Raw genomic sequence first — 16,732 nt, 5'->3', positions numbered from 1 at the left:
GGGGGGGGGGGGGAATTTGGGGGGCTTTCGTTTTCACACAGTATAGTTTACAGTAAAACTGACGATTATCTTCTATTAGTCAGTACAATCAAAGTGATACCTAATATATATTTGATTTTACTACAGTTAAAAAATCTACAGGTCTGTATACTTTTGTCGGTACAGTTTTGTAGTATATGGGACATTATACATTACGTGAACAAAAATCATCAATTTTGGTGTGTGTTTATTCTTTTTACAATGTAATCGTGCGGGAACATTATATGTTAATAGTTTAAACATTTCCACGTTTACGCACCTGGCAATGGCAAATATCTTCATTTTTTTCTTAATTTTTTTTTAATTTTGTGGTGATTTGATATTTTATTAGGGGAAAGGCTTTTTTTATTTTCATAAACATTATTTTATTTCTTTTTTACCCTTTTCTAAGTCCCTCTAGGAAACAGACACATACATGGCAAGTGGGGGGGCTGAGCCCCAGGCTGCCATGAAAACCCATCATCACCTGGCCCCGAGCTGTCTATGGGGTTAAAAAAGCCCCACAGATTCCTTGTATGCAAGAGCTGAGATTTGACTGCGGTGTGTAAGGCGCTAAACTGACAGGTTTCTCCAGTCCTGGTACATACCGCTGGGGCCCAGCTGTCCGAACACGGGTCTTAGCTAGGCCACCATAAAAGCCCCAGCCTGGCCCAAAGCCATCTAGTGATCGCCATAAAAAACATATAGGCAGTCACTAAAGGGTTAAACAAAGTGATATTTTGTTAGTCCAGGCTTAGTCCAAGCTTTTACATTATCAATTATGCTTACTTTGTTAATGTAATGTATGAGGAAAGGGTTTTTTGAACTTTCAATATTCAATATCATGGTAGTAGTGTTAAGTATGACTCCAAAAAAGAAAGTTGCATCCTCCTTTTAATGTTGTATTAGAGTTATCCTGTAAGCAGTGATTCACAGGATGAGACCAATATTTATATGTAAATAAGCTCATCTCCCAATAAAAAAAATGTATTCACCCTGTTTTCTCATTTTACAAATAATAAAAAAAATAAAAAAAAATAATATAAATAAACTTATTTGGTATCACCATGTGTGGAAATGTCCAAACTATTAAAATATAATGTTAACGATTCCATACGGTAAATGGTGTTAACATTTTTTTTTTTTAAATGCTTATTTTTATTCATATCACATCCTGTAAAAAAAGGAATATGTAATCACAAAGTGGCATATACGCAAAGGTGGTACCAATAAAACCTACAGATAATGGCACACAAAAAGTGAGCCCTCATACGGCCACGTATATGGAAAAAAAAAGAAAGTTATAAGGGTCAAAATAGGACAATTTTAAACATATACTTTTAGTTTAAAAAGTTTGACTTTTTTTTATAAATGTAGTACAGTAATAGAAAAGCGTGTAAAAAATTGTATCATTTCAATCGTATTGACCCACAGATTATTGAGAACATGTTTTTTGCACTGGGCAAAAAACAAACCCCCCAAAAGTTTGCAGTTTCCCACCACAAATAATATTTGGTTGTACCGTACATTGTAAAATGTAATTTTACATGTAATTTGTGTCCAGTGTGAACAGTGTCCTATATTTATATCCTGTTTGGTTGATCTGATCTTTAGAGTTTGTTAGTACATGCACTGATCATAGAGTTCATGATCACTGAATTAGTGTTTCCTCTGTGCTTTACCATTGGTCTATAGTGTCCTAACTCTCTGATCTGTGTCCTCTGAACTTTATCTGTTTATGTTACCGTATTTTCCAGCGTATAAGATGACTTTTAAACCCAGGAACATCTTCTCCAAAGTGGGGGGTAGTCTTATACGCCGCGTGTAGGGTGGGGGCTGCAGCGTACACTTCTAGTAGTGACTCCTTCCCCCTAGCAATGCCGGAGCTCCGCAGTGGGCTCCAGATTATGCAACTACAGCGCTGCCTAGCGCTGATTTGCAAGTCCAGATATGGCACGGGCTACCGACTCGAGCCCGCGTCATACCGGCCGGCCCCCAGCTGATTTCTGTAGCTGGGGGCCGGCATTAAAAGCCGACATGCGGCGATCGCCGTGGTTGGCTATTAACCCTTTAGATCACCAGAGTCAAAGCTGACAGCGGAGTCTAAAGGTGCCTTTATTTGGTCACTTTTTATACCCTAAAAAAATTAATGAAAAGCGATCAAAAAGTCTGGTCAAAACAATGGTACTGATAAAAACTTCAGGTCATGGCACAAAATATGAGCTCTCATACCGCCCCGTACGTGAAAAAATAAAAAAGTTATAGGTGTCAGAAGAGGGCAATTTTAAATGTATACATTTTCGTGCATGTAGTTATGATTTTTTTTCCAGACGTACGACAAAATCAAACCTATATAAGTAGGGTATCAATTTAATCGTATGGACCTAAAGAATAAAGGGAAGGTGTAATGTTTACCGAAAAATGTACTGTGTAGAAACGGAAGCCCCAAAAGTTACAAAATGGCGTTTTCTCTTCAATTTTGTTGTACAATGATTTTTTCTTCCATTTCGCCATTGATTTTTGGGTAAATACTGATGTCATTACAAAATAGAATTGGTGGCGCAAAAAAAAAGCCCTCATATGGTTTTTTTTTTTAGGTGTTAAATGGAAAGGGTTATGATTTTTGAAAGGTAAGGAGGAAAAAACAAAAGTGCAAAAACAGAAAAACACTTGGTCTTAGTCTGCCTTTGCGAAATCAGAGAGGCCGAGAGGGAGGTACGGTAATGGGATACAAGGGCGGGCCAGACGGGTAAAAGAGGCATGTACCGCTCTGATAGTCTTGGAGAAAGGGAGGGCTGGGCAGGCAGGGAGAGCTGACCAATCCAATCAGGCTTTGTATACAACAATCAGCCAATCACTGGTAAGGTACTGTACATCGCGGTAGAGGGGTAGTCTTATACGGCAAGTACCGTATTTATCGGGGTATACCACGCACCGGCCTATAACATGCACCCTCATTTTACCAAGGATATTTGGGTAAAAAAAGTTTTTTACCCAAATATCCATGGTAAAATGAAGGTGCGTGTGTGCGCGTGTATACCCCGATACACCCCGAGGAAAGGCAGGGGGAGAGAGGCCGTCGCTGCCCGCTTCTCTCCCCCTGCCTTTCCTGGGGTCTAGAGCCCTGCTGCCGGCCCTTCTCTCCTCCTGGCTATCGGCACCGCTGCCCGTTCTGTCCCCCTGACTATCGGTGCCGGCGCTGAGAAGCGCTGCTGCAGGCCTTCAGCGTGCGTCCCCTGCGTCGTTGCTATGCACGGCGCGGCGCACTGAAGTCATGCGCCGCGCCGTGCAGCGCATAGCAAAGACGCAGGGGACGCACGCCGGAGGCCTGCAGTAGCGCGGACCCGACATAATTACAACAGGTAATTATGCCACCGGGGATGGGGGGAGGCAACGGCGCAGCGGCGCCGGCAATGGGTGCCGCTGCCCCTTCTCTCCCCCTGGCTGTCGGCGCCGCTTCTCTCCCCCTGGCTATCGGCGCCGGCAATGGGGCGCAGGCACCGATAGTCAAGGGGACAGAACGGGCAGCGGCGCCGATAGCCAGGAGGAGAGAAGGGCCGGCAGCAGGGCTCTAGACCCCAGGAAAGGCAGGGGGAGAGAAGCGGGCAGCGACGGCCTCTCTCCCCCTGCCTTTCCTGGGGGTGTATCGGCGTATAACACGCACATAGACTTTAGGCTAAAAAATACGGTATCCCAAACTCTGTGTTTTAACTGTAAAAGTTGGGAGTCGTCTTATACGCCCATCGTCTTATACGCCGGAAAATACGGTAGTTATCTTAGTCCAGTATTTATAGTGTTTTTTGTTTCCTGTAATGTTTCTGGCTCGTGACCAATTGTATTATTATGTGTTTTTACGCCACTGCACTTTAGCGCAGGAAGGGACCGGCGCACAGTTGTCGATCCATCGTTTAGGATGTATGGGCAAGTAGGTAGGGAGAGTGTTTTTAGGGTCAGTTTAGGGCTCTCTCTCCCTGTCCCCCCGGTCAGTCTAAGAAATCCTAGGAAACTTGATGCTGGTCTTTTTCTTGAAGGCCACAGGAAATGTCCCTCAGGTAAGGACAAAGTGAATAGCATATTAATTGTGGTCCCTCGCGGGAGCCAGCTTAGTCTCAAGGGCAGGCCTCGACAACTAACTCCTCAAAGGTTCCTCATGCTCGTACCCTCGCTTGCTGCTCTACTCTCACTCTCAGTGCATCTCATCACTCATTACTCCTCGGCTCTACTTTTCTTCTTTCAAAACCAGGGTTGAATACGTTCTAGTTAACTAACACTCACCCTTGCTCCTACTCTTTATCCTGCTGTTACATGTAGATATTACAGATTTTTAAAGCATACACCTATAAAGTCCTAAAATATATGGCTCCAAATAAAAGTGGGAATAGTAGTAGGAACCACAAAAGAACCAATATATAAACCTACAAACGCCAAAGGCGTGCCAAAATGTAACCCCAACACTAAATGAGAATACAAATCAGTATATGAAATATATATTTTTATTAATAAAAATACATAAATCTAAAAATGTACATAATAGATGGAATAGCATAAATATATATCAATAGATACTAAAAAAGTTCTTCTTAACATAAAAGTACATAATAATAAATAATAATAATAAATCAGGATACAGGGGGAGACAGAGATCCTGATATTCCTAGTGTGAAACACAATGAATACCGAAAAAAAGGGAGGCGTTTGTGTGTGACTTTTTTTTTTCTAAAGGTCAGTGGGAGAAGCAATTTTAAGCCCTTTTGTTGGAAGACCCATTGTCTAATTTAGGCTTCACTGCATGCCGAGTGTTGCCGCATCCGACATTTATGGGGACAATATTTTCTTGTCGATGAGTGTATATTGATTGGTATTAACACATGTTGTGTGGTGCCCATGATGAGGATAGGTGGAGTAGCTCAGGCCTTTACTCGCAGTTTGCAACACAAATGACTATTGCAGGGACACATGCTTAAGACAGTTGTGACCTGACAGCTATGCAGCACTACTTCCATCTAGAAGTCCAAAGAGATTAATGTAAGTGGAATAAGTTCTTGCTCAACTTGTTCTCCACTTCTGACTAGTTAATTCTCCTTCTTGGTGCAGGAAACGGCATGGATAGAGGAGACAAAGGGGGGAGGGTTGGACAAGGAAACTCCTCCCTTAGCCTTTCAAGGAGTTTTTACATAGAAACTGACTTAGGGTGGGTTCACACTACGTTTTCTCCCATACGGGAGCGCATACGGCAGGGGGGAGCTAAAACCTTGCGCTCCCGTATGTCACCGTATGCGCTCCCGTATGTCATTCATTTCAATGAGCCGGCCGGAGTGAAACGTTCGGTCCGGTCGGCTCATTTTTGCGCCGTATGCGCTTTTACAACCGGACCTAAAACTGTGGTCAACCACGGTTTTAGGTCCGGTTGTAAAAGCGCATACGGCGCAAAAATGAGCCGACCGGACCGAACGTTTCACTCTGGCCGGCTCATTGAAATGAATGACATACGGGAGCGCATACGGTCACATACGGGAGCGCGAGGTTTTAGCTCCCCCCTGCCGTATGCACTCCCGTATGGGAGAAAACGAAGTGTGAACCCAGCCTTAGAGGTGTTATGTGATCAATAACTCATCCTGTATAAATGTAATCCCCCCATGGTGGCAGTAAAGAGTGCAGATGTTAACCCTTACACATCCATAAGACTTTGGTGTATGCAAAGATATAATTCAATAGAAGATTTGTGCTTATACAACTCATATATGTAGACTTTAAAGGAGAACCTCAGGGGGGTCCTGAAAAGTATAAAACTTTGAAGATTAGATATGATATACTGTACTGCTTGGTTGACCTTTGTCATTTTACAGCCTCAGGATGTAGTTTGGCTTGCCGTTTCTATTTAGCCTCTCATTGGGTAAAGCATATATTATGGTTATGGCACCTGTGAGGCCATGCACCTATATCAGCCAACTTGGGTGGGGCTTGTAGCCTCTCTCCCCCCTTCCATTGTATGTGTGCTTAGTCACGCTGGAGGGAACTGGGAGCAGGCTACATGTCGACCTAGTGCTGCTGTAATTGCCCACTGGCCCCTGGTTTTTGCTTATTACGCACAGGTAGGTTAGCGTTAGGTCCCATGCCATCTGAGAAACTTTGGCGTTGGTGTGCGGGCTCTGGTGTGTCCTTAATATAAGGATACACTGGCGAATGTCTCAATTTTAACATCAGTGTTGAGGGATTAGCCAATGTCATTGTATACATCTACCACAGTAGTGCACCTACATTTCTGTATTGTATTCTAATTGTTACACATCCACACTGTTTACCTGGTGTAGGATTCTATTGTGGCACTTGTAGTCCACTGCAGGCATCCTCCATTGTATGCATTTTTATGCTGGGGATCGCCCCTAGCAACGGACTACAAGGGCAGGATCTGCTCCCCCAGTATATATGCACAACTGCATTTGGGGTTCAGCACCTCCAGCCATTTGAGACCACGTTTTTTGTTGTTGTTCATATATTATGGTTGTTTAACTCTACTGACCAGCTCCTACTTCTGCTATGTCAGTAGTCACTGTATACCTTCATGCTTACATTCCTGCTTGATTTTTTTTCTCCACACGTTCGTATTTCACACATGCTGTATTACAAGTGACCACAGCCGTCATGCCCCCACTCATAGACATTTATGGAGGGGGTGTGAAAACCCGAAGCCGAGCACAATCGGCGTTCTGAACATAAATTTTAAGAACACCGGGGTTCCGGGCCAAAGATATTTTGAATAGGAGATAAGATGTCTAAAGCTGACCCCATTTATTTGTATGGGCAAGGCTTGTAGGTCATTGTGAAGGCAGGGGAGGCTGAGCTCTCTTTAAAATGGCCTTATCCTGTCTTATCTTTATACTGGTGTCACCTTCCAGTGTAATCTTGTCTATGATGATAAGGAGAACACTTCTGTAAAGTGATCAGTACAGAACAGGTGTCTGTTTATTATTAGAATGAAAACTTCAAGATGTAAGGAGTATTTTATAACATAGATAGTAACATAGAAAATGAGAAAAAAATTACCAAAAATTCACAAAAAATATGTTTAATGTTAAAATTTGATTTGCACAATGTGGTGACACATAATCATGACACATTTCCTTTATAAATGCATGTCTATGAGAGAAGACTCACTCTATTGACTCTACTCACTCTTATTTATGGACTTCTGTCTTGTGTCTCCCACAGCTCATATCCAAGGAGGCCGTGCCCTGATGATAATCTCGCTCATCCTGGGTCTCTTTGCTTGTATCATCTCCATATTTGGACTGAAGTGCACAAAATATGGAAAAAATGATGAATACGCCAAAGGGAAGATAGCTCTTTCTGGAGGACTGGTCTTCATTTTAGCAGGTACTGTATATGAGTTATCATAGTAATAATGGAACAGAAGCAACAGATTGGAAGAGATTTACTATATGTAATCCATGTAAGGCTCAGCCTCTGTTCATATCTGCGTTGAAGGCTCAGAATTGGAGCCAAAGTTGCAGATTTGATCACATTTGGTGGAAAAAAATGCAGCACAATAAAATGACAAACACCATGACAAGAACAAATGGACTCCATTGTGGATGCTGTTGGTGTTTATTAATGTTCATTCTTTAGGCGTGAACGGAAGCCGCAATTTCCGCATGGAAGGTATTTTGTAGTGCGAATTCACACTAATAGTGCTCACGTTTCCAATTTTTCTTTTTACTTTAGAACAAACAGAAAACTTTCAAGAAGCTTCTATTTTTTTTATATAAAAGTAGAGAGGAGATAATTTATGTGCGCTGTAGTCTGTCTATCATCCCCCGCCGGCTCCTGGGAAAGCTCTCGGTTTAGGAATGCTTTAGGAATTATTTTCGGTTCGAGCCATGTGACAATGCTATAAATTACAGATTATACCCAAGTAAGACAAGAGCACATACATGAGTGACTTTGTGAGTGATTTAAGTGCTTGATGCGGCCTGTGCCAGGTAAACTGGGCTGAACAATGTTCGATAGATATTAAATCGGAAAAAGAACAGCACTTTAGTGTAAACAATGTACAAAGGATTATGGGTTCCTTCAAGTCTGTATCTGTTAAAACTTAGAATTTTAGTTTAAAATCTTGTTCTAGTGAAGATGCAATTTAAACAACAAAACAATTTTTTTTTCTATTTTATTTTAAATAACAGAATTGAATTAGTCATGCACCCAGTTGGGCCCACACATTCTTGTATTCTCTACTTTAAACAGATCTGTTAACTTATTTTGTATCAATCCTGAATTAGATTTAGTCCAGAGCTGCATTCACAATTCTACTGGCTGCAGAGCTACAATCATTCAGTATTCCTTGCTTGTTCAATGTCTGCATAGAACCGGCTTCTGTTTTTATTCTGTTCTGTACATAGGACTCAAGGAAATAAATATGTGATATAATGGGATTTCTATAATATACAGTAACTGCTTTAAAGGAGTAGTATAGTCAAAATTATCTTCATCCTATTGTGCCCGGGCTGCAAAAAGAAAAAGAAAACAAACATTAACTCACCTTCCTCCGTTCTCCCGCTATAGCTGTTCGGTCCTCCGTTCCAGTCTTCTTCCTTCTTCTGTGTGCAAGGATCGTCACACTGCGGTCAGTGTATGGCAGCCACAGCGATGTCCCGTCTCGGCTGGTCATAGGGTGAGTGCAGCGTCATGTAAGGCGCCCGGGCAGTAGGGAGAAGGCAGGGTCCACTGCACTCAGCCTATCACTGACCGAGGAGGGACATCACTGCGACCAGTGACAGGCTGACCACAGTGTGATGATCTGTGCACACGGAAGAAGAAGGAAGAAGACCAGACCGGAGGAACGAACAGTTATAGCGGCGCAATGGGGGAATGAAGGAAGGTGGGTTATAAGTACAGTATATGGCTGCATTCACACATACAAGTATCCTGTGCATATTTGATGTGCAGGATTTGAAGCTTCAGACTTTATGCTGATTTTAGTGTAAACTAAATGACTGAACAAAACTTCAAATCCTGTGCAACAAATATGCGCAGGATACTGTATGTGTAAATAGAGCATAGAGAAACAAGGTTATATAAAAACATTAAAGGAAAACTGATCACCCACACTAAATCCAATGCTCAGGGTTATAGTTTGGGTGACCAGGAGTGCAAAGAGGTGTCACTTACCAAATTCCATCCAGTGGCCCTTGTGATATTGCCTGAAGAAAGTCCCATGCTCAGTTCGGTTACCTACATGCTGGAGGCGCCCCCCCCCCCCCCCCCCCCCCCGATGACTGTCTGCTCCCTGCTTCTTTCTGCCTCCTGGAACAGACTGCCTCTATTAGCATATTCAAATTCTGCGCTGGGCGCTCTGAGGCAGAAGCGCAACCACAGTTAGTTTACAGACAGCTCTCTACTAGTTTACAGAGTGCTCTGCTACTGTGCCAGAGTGCATACACTTGAATATGCTAATAGAGGCAGATTGTTTCAGGAGGCAGAAAGAAGCAGGGGACGGACAGCCATCGGGGTCTCGCCTCCTGCACGCAGGTAACCGAATCGAGCAGGGGACTTTCCTCACGCAATATCACAGGAGTCACTGGATGGAATTTGGTAAGTGACACCTCTTTGCACTCCTGGTCACCCACACTATAACCCTGTATATTGGGTTTAGTGTGGGTGATAAGGGTGACAGTTTTTCTTTACAACACAAATACAATGCTATAATCTGACACCGTGTAATTCTTTATTATTCTATACAGGAATCTGTTGTCTGGTGCCGGTTTCCTGGTATGCAGCCATCACCACTCAGCAGTTTTTTGATTCCAGATATACTTCAACAAAGTGAGTGTGCTTTATAATCTAATTTAATGAAGAAAAAAATGCTTTATTTCTAAGACAAGTACATTAACATATTTAACTTATTCAAGGATTAAACAGTTTATCTCAATACTAGTGTTCCTTTGTTCTTTGGATGCTGTTTTCTCTAAATGGGCAATCCAAATGAGCATCATCTCTGGGGGTCTAGGGGGTTGAAGGCAGTGAAGAGGGTTAATGACAGTATCGCTGGTACATTAGGGACAAATGGATTAATGCCACTATATATATGGTAGTCTAGAGCAGAAAAAAGTGTCTATAGACACTGCAGAATTTCCGTTTCAAATTAAAGACCATAGACTTCTATAGGATTCCACCCTCCCATTCTCACTTCTGAAATTCCGCTTGAACAGACACTTACACATCTCTCCAGGCTTCAGAGTGGTCCCAGTAGCAGGAAGGCTGAGGCTAGAATGGACAGACAACCCCCCACTCTAACAGACTGCTTTCTATGCCCCCCTTTGAAAGGGGTGGTCCGCTGGAAAACATTCTTTTTTAAATCAAGTGGTGCCAGAAAGTTAAACAGATTGGTAAATTACTTCTATTAAAAAAATCTTAATTCTTCCGGTACTTATCAGCTGCTGTATACTACAGAGGAAGTTCTTTTATTTTTTAATTTATTTTTTGTCTGACCATAGTGCTCTCTGCTGACATAGTAGAAGCAAATCCCCATAGCAAACCTATCCTGCTCTGGACAGTTCCTGAGATGGACAGAGGTGTCAGCAGAGAGCACTGTGGTCAGACAGAAAATAAATTCAAAAAGAAAAGAACTTCCTCTGTAGTATACAGCAGCTGATAAGTACTAGAAGGATTAAGATTTTTTAATAGAAGTAATTTACAAATCTGTTGAGGTTTCTGGCACCAAAATGTTTTCCAGTGGAGTACCCCTTTTAAGACTGTTGATGATGCACCACCCTTTTGCCTTTTTACTCTCTCTCCCAAACTACTTATGCCTGCTTCTCACAGAATGTTCCCTTCACAGACAGCCGCAGCCTGTAACGGAAAGCTGAATTTCATGAGTAAACTAAACTTCTTGTTTCCTCCCTCCAGTAATCACATGGATTAATGAGTGTGCTCCATGTTGGGAGTAGTAGTAAATGCAGTAAGGGACAGATCACCACGAGTCACACTCTTGAGACCTGTTGCAATCGGCACTTGAGATGCGGGCGGCACGCTGCACCTCTCCCCATCTCTACTCTTTACTCAGGCCGTCCAATGATGTGAGTAGAACTACACTGATTCATATTTGCTGCTCAGAGCCATGATTGACCATGTGGTGCCGGCCAATTACGGCTCTGAGAGGCAAATATGAATCACTGTGGTGAAGTTCTCTAGAAAATAAAAAATATATAAAATTAGTTCCCCACAATTTTTCCCATCCCTACTGTATCTTTTTTTTTTTTTAATGGTAACCCGTGAAATTTAATAAAAAAAAAGCTAGCTCCATCCCTTTTTTAGATCGCAAGTCAAAAATAATAATAAGAACCTCCTGCACAAACATCAATGTTAAAACCCACATGGATTTTTTGTGGTGTTTTTTCACTCCCATAGACTTTTATGGGAGAGAAACACCAAGATTCCCCCCCCCCCCAAAAAAAAAAACAAAAAACATCAAAGTCTCAACATGAGGTGGTTTTAAAATCTTGCCCATTGAGCCCATAATAGCAGAGAAAACGCCAAAAGGATAAAAAAATAAAAAATAAAATAAAAAATAAATAAAAAAAATAAGTGGATATGGCATTTTGCAGTTGCCTATTAACTTGCAGCTAACATTTGTCCGCAGCGTTTTTTTTTCAATGAAAAAACGTTGTGCTGCAGCATGGGCGTTTTTTGGGGCGTTTTTACAAAAAAAAAAAATACCGTATTTATCGGCATATAACACGCACTTTTTAGGCTAAAATTTTTAGCCTAAAGTCTGTGTGCGAGTTATACGCCGATACACCCCCAGGAAAGGCAGGGGGAGAGAGGCCGTCGCTGCCCGCTTCTCTCCCCCTGCCTTTCCTGGGGTCTAGAGCGCTGCTGTCGGCCCTTTTCACCCCCTGGTTATTGCCAGGGAGAGAGAAGCGGCGCCGACAGCCAGGGGGAGAGAAGGGGCAGCGGCACCCATTGCCGGCGCCGCTGCCCCGTTGCCTCCCCCCATCCCCGGTGGCATAATTACCTGAGTCCGGTCCGCGCTGCTCCAGGCCTCCGTCGTGTGTCCCCGGCGTCATTGCTATGCGCTGAACGGCGCGGCGCATGACGTCAGAGCGCCGCGCTGTGCATAGCAACGACGCTGGGGACGCACGACGGAGGCCTGGAGCAGCGCGGACCGGACTCATGTAATTATGCCACCGGGGATGGGGGGAGGCAACGGGGCAGCGGCGCCGGCAATGGGTGCCGCTGCCCCTTCTCTCCCCCTGGCTGTCGGCGCCGCTTCTCTCCCCCTGGCTATCGGCGCCGGCACCGATAGTCAGGGGGACAGAACGGGCATCGGCGCCAATAACCAGGGGGTGAAAAGGGCCGACAGCAGCGCTCTAGACCCCAGGAAAGGCAGGGGGAGAGAAGCGGGCAGCGACGGCCTCTCTCCCCCTGCCTTTCCTGGGGGTATATCGGGGTATACACGCGCACACACGCACCCTCATTTTATCATGGATATTTGGGCAAAAAACTTTTTTTTACCCAAATATCCTTGGTAAAATGAGGGTGCGTGTTATAGGCCGGTGCGTGGTATACCCCGATAAATACGGTACGTTGAAAGGGAGTATTGCTTATTATAATAATCCATATCCAGGTGCCATGAATGTCACAGATAGATAGATATGAGATAGAATAGACGGACAGATAGAAATCTATTTACAGATGTGGTGTTCATAATGACTTTAAACATGTCTAGAATAAACATATATCCTTTTTAAGATAAAAAAATAAATAAAGGGAATAATATAAGGGCAGACTTGTTGGACAAGATGTTTTTTTTCTATCCACAATCTGTTTCTGTGTGTTAATACTATATTTCCTTATCAGGTTTGAATTTGGTTCTGCGCTCTATATAGGATGGGCTGGATCTCTACTGGACATTCTTGGTGGTTCTTTACTTTGCTGTTCCTTCAAGAAAAAGAAAAAAACAGCTAAAAAAGGGTAAATACAATGACTGGTGGGTAAATGCAATGACTGGTTATGTAGGAGGGCCAGTAGGGAGATTGGCAGACTGGGTGCAGATGGTTATCTCCTTGGCATCTAGTAGCAGGGATGCGCACAGACATTTGGGAAATCTAGTGGATCAGTGGATCACCTTATTGGTGATCTTTTGGTAATTGGTTTAAGCAACCCTCCATATATTGGTTCTTATTTGGATTATGAACTGAAAAAAGGGCACTTCCCATAATTATTTATATAAATGTCCACTTAATAATGCCAGTCTGCCCAGGGAACTTTTAGGAGCCCCCTTTCTAGTCAACCTGTGCATGTCCCAGTCTAGTAGTGTCTTGTGACCAGTCTCCTGCATTTGGTCCTAATGATATCACAAGTCACTGCAATGACATATGTGCACAGAGCAGCTGACAACCAGGACGGCCTGTTAGCAGTTTAGGAGCAGCTGACAGTGGAGTAGAAAACAATCCATCCTGCTATTATTCCAAATTTGGCATACATATAGTCTGTGTGCACATCCTGGACAGCAGGCCATGGGCTCACTCCTGGCCTTGAACAATCAGTCAGTGTTTGAACAGTCAGTCCTGTCCGGCCACCTACACTAAGCTCTTTTGGGGGTAAATTAGCGGACACAAGCATTAAAGTAAAACAAAAAACACATAAAAAAAACACTTTTGTGTTGGGACTCTACTCTAAAAAAAACTAATGTCTGAACCCTGCCTAAGGCTCCATGTACATGTGTACTATAAGCAAACGAAGGTAAGTGTTTGTCCAGTCCACCCCGCTCTTTGCTGACTCCAGCACAGATATCATGTTCTCAATCCAGGACACCAGTTGACCTCCAGAACAAACAACATTTGGATCAAGCATTTCAGTTAAAAACTTCTTAATTTATTTAAAGTGTCCATGCATTACAGAGAAAATCGCATAGCAGCCAAACACTGACATGTTTCTGGCACCTGGGCACCCTTAATCATATGCACAATGCCTTATGGCATTAAAGGAGTACTCCGCTGCTGAGCATTTGGAACAAACTCTTCCGAACACTGGAGCCAGTGTCGGGAGCTAGTTACATCATAGCCCCCTCAATGCAAGTCTATGGGAGGGGGCGTCACGCCCCCTCCCATAGACTTGCATTGAGGGGGCGGGATGTGACGTCATGAGGGGATAGGGCTATGACGTCACAGGCTCCCGGCGCCGGCTCCAGCATTCAGAACAGTTTGTTCCAAATGCTGAGCAGCGGAGTACCATTTTAGGCCAGGGAGAGTGATCGGAAATGGACGGCATCAATGCATTACAAACATGAGGAAGAACCCAGTGCAATTAAATCTGATCTCTATTGTGGTCAACTTAAACTGCAGGTCACACGAGGCAGCTTATACCACCGCGTTTGTGTTAGGTACCCTGTGTGACCTGTGCTATAAGTTGACCACAATAAAGATCAGTTTTATATGCACTGAACAAGCCCTGGATTCTTCTATTCACCCAGCTGAACATATGGCATGCAGTTGGGCATACTACATTTCTTTCTATATGAATCTGTCAGAAAAATCCTCTGTGTGCCACTGTGTGAAATCAGACATAAACGGAGATACAGTATAGGCCCTATGCATATAAGTGGAAGCACTATTAAGACTCTGTACCAGGGATCGACCGATATTGATTTTTTAGGGCCGATACCGATAATCTGTGAACTTTCAGGCCGCTAGCCGATAATTTATACCGATATTCCGGTATAAATTATTGGCTATTCACGACCAACCCCCCCCCCCCCCCCGCCTCGCAGAGGCCACTGCAGATCTATGATTTAAAGTGGGTGATTTAAATCAATGAACTGCAGCGGTTTTTGAGGGGCCAGAGACCGCCGCCCGCTTCTCTCCCCCTGTCTGTCCTTGGGTCCTCCTGAGTCCAATCACCACTGCCGCTGCCCCCCCGCCTATCCGCTGGCCAGAGACCGCCACCGCCCGATTCTCTCCCCATGCCGGTCCTGAGTCTAACCACCGCCGCTGCCCCATTGCCTCACCCATCCCCGGTTTAAAATGACCTGTTCCCGGGGTCCGTGCTACTTCTGGCTCTGGCGGGGTCCTGAGCTGTCACTGTGCGCACTGACGGTGACGTCGCATTGAGGACGTCACTCATCATTGCGCAGCGCCCAGCATTAGCGCCGGACGCCGCAGGAGCCAGCATTAGCGTGGCCCCCGGGAACAGGTAAATATAAAACCGGGGATGGGGGAGGCAATGGGGAGGCAATGGGGCAGCGGCGGTCTCTGGCCGGGGGGGTGGGGCATTATCGGCAAGGTAATTGCCGATACCGATAACATCCAAAATCGTGAATATCGGACGATAATATCGGCCAAACCGATAGTCGGTCGATTCCTACTCCATAATATATCTGTGTGTGTGATACCTTCTTCTAAGAATCTATCTCTGTGTTTCTCCAACCTGACAACACATGTAAACAAAGAAGCATTTTTTTTCTTTCTCACAGAGCCAATGCATACATCTACAACAAGCCACCTGAAAGCGATTTCACGCAGTTCAAGGAGATGCGAGAACCTCCCTCAAATTCTAGAGCCTATGTCTAGCCCATGTTGAGGAGCACATGAAGAAGTCACATTTAAATATTTTGTACTGAGCCTTTTTCTAATTAATATGTAGATCTATGTTTTTTAAGTGCACATCATTACATACAAGGGTACGTTTCTATACACTAAAGAGAGAAATAAGAACACATTTAGAAGATATATCAGTATGTGTTAGCATTTTGTTTTGTACACATTGAATGTTTCTGTATTTACATGACATTGTGCATATTGAGAACCAGTAAAAGTCATAATCCAGGTAAATGATGTCGGTTTGATCATGTGGCACAAATCATTGACTTTATATAGGATTTCTATTTTAAATGGTGAGTTTGAAGCAGAGATCATCCGGCCTTTCCTTTTACTTGTGGTTAACACTTCTCAGTTTATGAGTTGACCAATGGTGTTGCAGACCTGTGTCTCATTTATAAACCGTAAGGCAAATGGGAGGAATACGGATGGGGAAACAGACATTGGGCATTTCTATCTTGGGTGGCAAAACTATAGTAGGGGGCAATTCAATCTTTGTTCTGGGGTCGCAGCAAATGTTTGCTTTACAATGACAAGTAGAGTCCCTACAGCTTCATGCTACGAAACCATTGTTCAAATAGGTGTGGTGTAGTTAAGATCACAGACACTTAGAAGCCACAGCACAGCGCAGAGATCTGTAAAGGAAGTTCGGCACAATAGGATTCCCCAGTGAAAACTTCTTCTTTATTGCAAATTGATTAAAATGCATAGGACACAGAAAATAGGTCTGACGTGCTTCGGCTATAAAGACTTAATCATAGATAACATACATGGTAGATTGCTATCTTTAAAAACCGTCTAGGCTTACCATGTAGTCTTTATCAAATCATACTTCCTTATAATGCCAAAAACAATCACAATGTGATTTATCAAATCCTATACAGAGGAAAAGCTGCTGAGTTGCCCATAGCAACCAATCAGATCGCTTCTTTCATTTTTGAAAAGGCCTCTTAAAAATGAAAGAAGCAATCTGATTGGTTGCTAGGGGCAACTCAGTAACTTTTCTTCTGGATAGGTTTTGATAAATCTCCCCCCTAATAAGTACATGTATACACATATCATTCTATCCATATATTCAGAGTTCAAATTATGGCATATTCTATATATTCTATACAGGCATA

At 43.4% G+C, this 16,732-nt stretch overlaps 1 protein-coding gene across 3 annotated transcripts in view; it reads left to right on the top strand.

The window, feature by feature from the left end:
* LOC130361508 (claudin-19-like) overlaps positions 1-15,835 on the top strand; it is a 57,873-nt gene extending 42,038 nt beyond the window's left edge. For all 3 annotated transcript variants that reach the window (XM_056564565.1, XM_056564564.1, XM_056564566.1), the window contains exons 3-6: positions 7,228-7,392; positions 9,756-9,837; positions 12,874-12,987; positions 15,488-15,835. In XM_056564565.1, coding sequence (XP_056420540.1) covers positions 7,228-7,392; positions 9,756-9,837; positions 12,874-12,987; positions 15,488-15,584 — 458 coding nt within the window. In that variant the 3' untranslated portion in view covers positions 15,585-15,835. The remainder of the gene's footprint in view (positions 1-7,227; positions 7,393-9,755; positions 9,838-12,873; positions 12,988-15,487) is intronic.
* The last annotated feature ends 897 nt before the right edge of the window (positions 15,836-16,732 follow it).

The sequence above is a fragment of the Hyla sarda genome, chromosome 3 (genome assembly GCF_029499605.1).
Source record: "Hyla sarda isolate aHylSar1 chromosome 3, aHylSar1.hap1, whole genome shotgun sequence".
NCBI lineage: Eukaryota > Metazoa > Chordata > Amphibia > Anura > Hylidae > Hyla > Hyla sarda.
The sequence above is the reverse complement of the archived record's forward strand: the minus strand, read 5'-3'. Positions and strand labels throughout refer to the sequence as shown.